Source organism: Gossypium arboreum, chromosome 5, assembly GCF_025698485.1.
Source record: "Gossypium arboreum isolate Shixiya-1 chromosome 5, ASM2569848v2, whole genome shotgun sequence".
Lineage (NCBI taxonomy): Eukaryota > Viridiplantae > Streptophyta > Magnoliopsida > Malvales > Malvaceae > Gossypium > Gossypium arboreum.
The window spans coordinates 9,631,065-9,634,452 of NC_069074.1; the positions used below are offsets into that span (position 1 = coordinate 9,631,065).

General features: G+C 37.3%; 1 protein-coding gene across 2 annotated transcripts; it reads left to right on the top strand.

Annotated features, from left to right (window-relative positions):
- The first annotated feature begins 357 nt into the window (after positions 1 to 357).
- Positions 358 to 2,949, top strand: LOC108451986 (aquaporin NIP6-1). 2 transcript variants are annotated; one of them, XM_017749712.2, is made up of 5 exons: positions 358 to 872; positions 971 to 1,195; positions 1,278 to 1,472; positions 1,922 to 1,983; positions 2,471 to 2,949. In XM_017749712.2, the coding sequence occupies exons 1-5, from the start codon at positions 648 to 650 to the stop codon at positions 2,664 to 2,666; spliced, it is 903 nt and encodes a 300-aa protein (XP_017605201.1). In that variant the 5' UTR covers positions 358 to 647; the 3' UTR covers positions 2,667 to 2,949. The 2 variants fall into 2 exon arrangements, with proteins under 2 accessions (XP_017605201.1, XP_052883470.1); XM_053027510.1 differs by having other exon boundaries at positions 499 to 872; positions 2,060 to 2,518.
- Positions 2,950 to 3,388: the final 439 nt, after the last annotated feature.

A 3,388-nucleotide genomic window follows, 5' to 3' on the forward strand; every position in this document is an offset into this window, starting at 1 on the left:
AGTGCTTTAATTTAAAAAAATAAAAATCCACCGATGACGCTGAATATTTTAGCAGTCCATCTCCAAAGATTCTCGGTATCAATTTGCTAAATTACAAGTATTTTAGTAGCTCTCTGCCAATTACCGTTGTTAATGAATCAAACCCAAGTTCTTATATTGCAAAAGAACAAATAAAGTTGTAGATAGTGGATTTTAAATCCGGTCCTAATGCCAAAGTGAGTGGGTAACTATAATTGCCCACTCCATTCCCATAATTTATTAAAGGCTTTGGAGTTTAAAAAATTTGCTGAAAAGGGAAGGTAGACAGGGAATTCATTATTAATGTCCCATGGTATAGGTCACTTTTCCTACTATTTCAGCTACTGCAAGAGACTTCGTCAATGCCCCACCCCTCCACTATTTCCAGAGTTTCCCAGTCTCAACCAGTAATATTTTTCTTTTTCTTTCTCTTATCTCTTGGGATTCTCCAAGTCAACTCTTTGCTTGTACTATAAATACCTGACATTAAGCTCGTCAATAACATCCAAAAATGAAATAAACAACTAATCAAGTACAGAAACTTAAGCCTCTCTCTTCTCTTACTACATAATTTATTACTTTAAACTTCCTTTCATAGTAGTTTGTTCTGAATTATACAAGTGATATATATGGAGAACGAGGATGTTCCATCAGCTCCTTCCACCCCTGTAACACCGGGGACTCCTGGTGCTCCACTCTTTGGTGGGTTTAAGGGAGACCACAGAGGTGGGTTTAATAAAAAATCCCTTCTCAAAAGCTGCAAATGCTTCAGCGTGGAAGATTCCATGGAAGAAGGGAGATTACCCCCTGTTTCTTGCTCATTGCCACCTCCTCCTGTCTCACTCACAAGAAAGGTTATACAGGAGATCCTAATGTCGTACACATGATTTGAGAATTACTAAGTTAAAAGTGAATCTCAAATCTTTAACTTTTTTGCCATTTTTTGTTGCAGGTGGGAGCTGAGTTCATAGGCACTTTTATACTAATCTTCGCAGGTACAGCCACTGCTATTGTGAACCAAAAGACCCAAGGCTCTGAAACTCTGATTGGCCTGGCGGCCTCAACTGGCCTTGCTGTCATGATTGTCATACTCTCCACTGGCCACATCTCGGGAGCACATCTCAATCCAGCCGTCACCATTGCCTTTGCTGCACTCAAACACTTTCCTCGGAAACATGTAGGGTTAATCCCACGATTTTCCTTTTTGTCTTTTGTAGATGTTTTAAATAACAATTTTTTGGGTTTCAATTTCTGGGTAGGTACCGGTCTACATCGGAGCACAAGTAATGGCGTCATTGTGTGCTGCATTTGGGCTAAAGGGAGTGTTTCATCCGATGATGGGAGGGGGAGTGACAGTTCCTTCAGGGGGATTTGGTCAAGCTTTTGCTCTGGAATTTATGATTAGCTTCAATCTCATGTTCGTCGTCACTGCTGTTGCCACCGACACCAGAGCAGTAAGTATAAAATTTCAAAATTAGTTGTATGCTAATTTCTTTTACAAACTTTTTAAGATTTCAATTGGTTGGCACGCTCAATCTCCAAGGAATAAAACCAAAAGATAATAGTAATAAATACAAAGTTGCTAGCATCCATTGAATTCATGGTTCAATGTAAAGGTATACCATCAGATTTAACAACCATCTTCATTTTCACTTTCACATTATTCTTCAAATTTTTTTTTTTAGAAAAAAGATTAAATGCAAAAAGAAAAAAGTAACCTAGTAATAGTAATCAGTAAGATTCTCTTTTATATCATCTCAAACGCATATTACAAGCAGGCATATATATATATATATAATAGTAGAGATTAATAATCGGTCGATGATGAGCAGAGATTTAGAACAGTAAAATTGATGTTAAAGGGAATATTATATTATGACTGTGAGGGACGAAATATGTGCAGGTGGATGAGTTGGCGGGAATCGCGGTTGGAGCTACTGTCATGCTCAATATTCTCATCGCCGGGTATGGTCAACATTTTTTCAAGTATTGGTTTTAGTTCTCATTATATTATAAATACAAAAGCAACTACTTAATGTAGAGATAACTTGAAGAAAAAGCGAAGTCCTCCATGAGGCTGCAATTTAGGGATACAAAAAGATGATGACAAATTCAGAAGTTGGATTATTAGCCATCCATAACTTGTGGAACAAATAGCACTAGGGAGACAATGATCACATGTTTGGTTATTCAAGACCGCCACCTTCATTGATCAATGAATTAAAATACAATAATGGAGGAGACAAGCAGATTTTAATATCTTTTACACCCATTTTTTTTCTCTTGAAATTTTGAATTAATCTAGGAAATATTTTAATCAGATGTTTCGATAATGATTTGTAGTTTATGCAATCACTTCTTTATTTTCTTTTTCTTCCCCTAGCTTTCAAGGATCCCAATTCCATGAGGATGATTGTTAAGAAACTCCCTTGTTTATGTGGTGTGGAAACAGACCAATTACAGGTGCTTCGATGAATCCAGTACGAACATTGGGACCCGCCATAGCAGCAAATAACTACAAAGCTATATGGGTGTACTTCACAGCCCCCATCCTGGGAGCCCTTTGCGGTGCAGGAACCTATACTGCAGTGAAGCTGCCTGTGGAAGATGGTGAAAAGCCATCGACTGTGAGGAGCTTCAGGAGGTAAATTAGCATCCATTCACGACCTCTATTATCACAACTTCTTGAGGAGACATTGCAGTTGCAGATGACCAGGGGAATCCACACTTAATTTGTGTAACAACACATTGGCTTCTGGATATAAATAAGTGTAAATCTATATATGTATCAGTCACGTTACAGCATAGTCAAGTGTATATTGGGGGAAACAATTGAAATTAAGATGAGAAATCGCACCTCTCCAAGTGTATATTGTTTGTTAGCTTGATACATATATGTAGGAGACACAATTTATAACCAACAACTAACAAGTTGTTCATCTTGAAGCTATTACAAGGAAACCCATTTCAGTTTGCAGATATAATATTGAAGAGACGGGTTATTGCATCCACGTTAGGGGTGAGCATGGCCAAGTGGACAGTCTTGAAACTAAAATTATGGATCACATCTCCTTAAAAATTAGCTCAAGAAAGATGAGACAGATTGAAATAATAAAGTCGGGAGGTTAAAAGAGATTGCAAAACTCTACTGTCTAAAGATTATATGATTGAACGTTGATTCAATAGGATGGTGAATCTTACCAAATTCGTTAATAGTCATTGGCTGAAGAGATCCTTCCTGATGAGATATTACTATCATCCTTTGTTGAGCAAAATGGTTGGGTGATTTCCAGGTCTTCTTAATATTGGATCGAGTTAATCCTACTTATTATAAGGTTTATTACCCATTTTTTACTATTATATGCTTGCT

Bases quoted from the DNA above. Each gene is read 5' to 3' on its own strand.
- LOC108451986 (XM_017749712.2), top strand. From the start codon at position 648: ATGGAGAACGAGGATGTTCCATCAGCTCCTTCCACCCCTGTAACACCG. The intron at 873-970 runs GTTATACAGGAG...TTTTTGTTGCAG, and splicing joins CTGTCTCACTCACAAGAAAG to GTGGGAGCTGAGTTCATAGG. The intron at 1,984-2,470 runs GTATGGTCAACA...GTGTGGAAACAG, and splicing joins CTCAATATTCTCATCGCCGG to ACCAATTACAGGTGCTTCGA.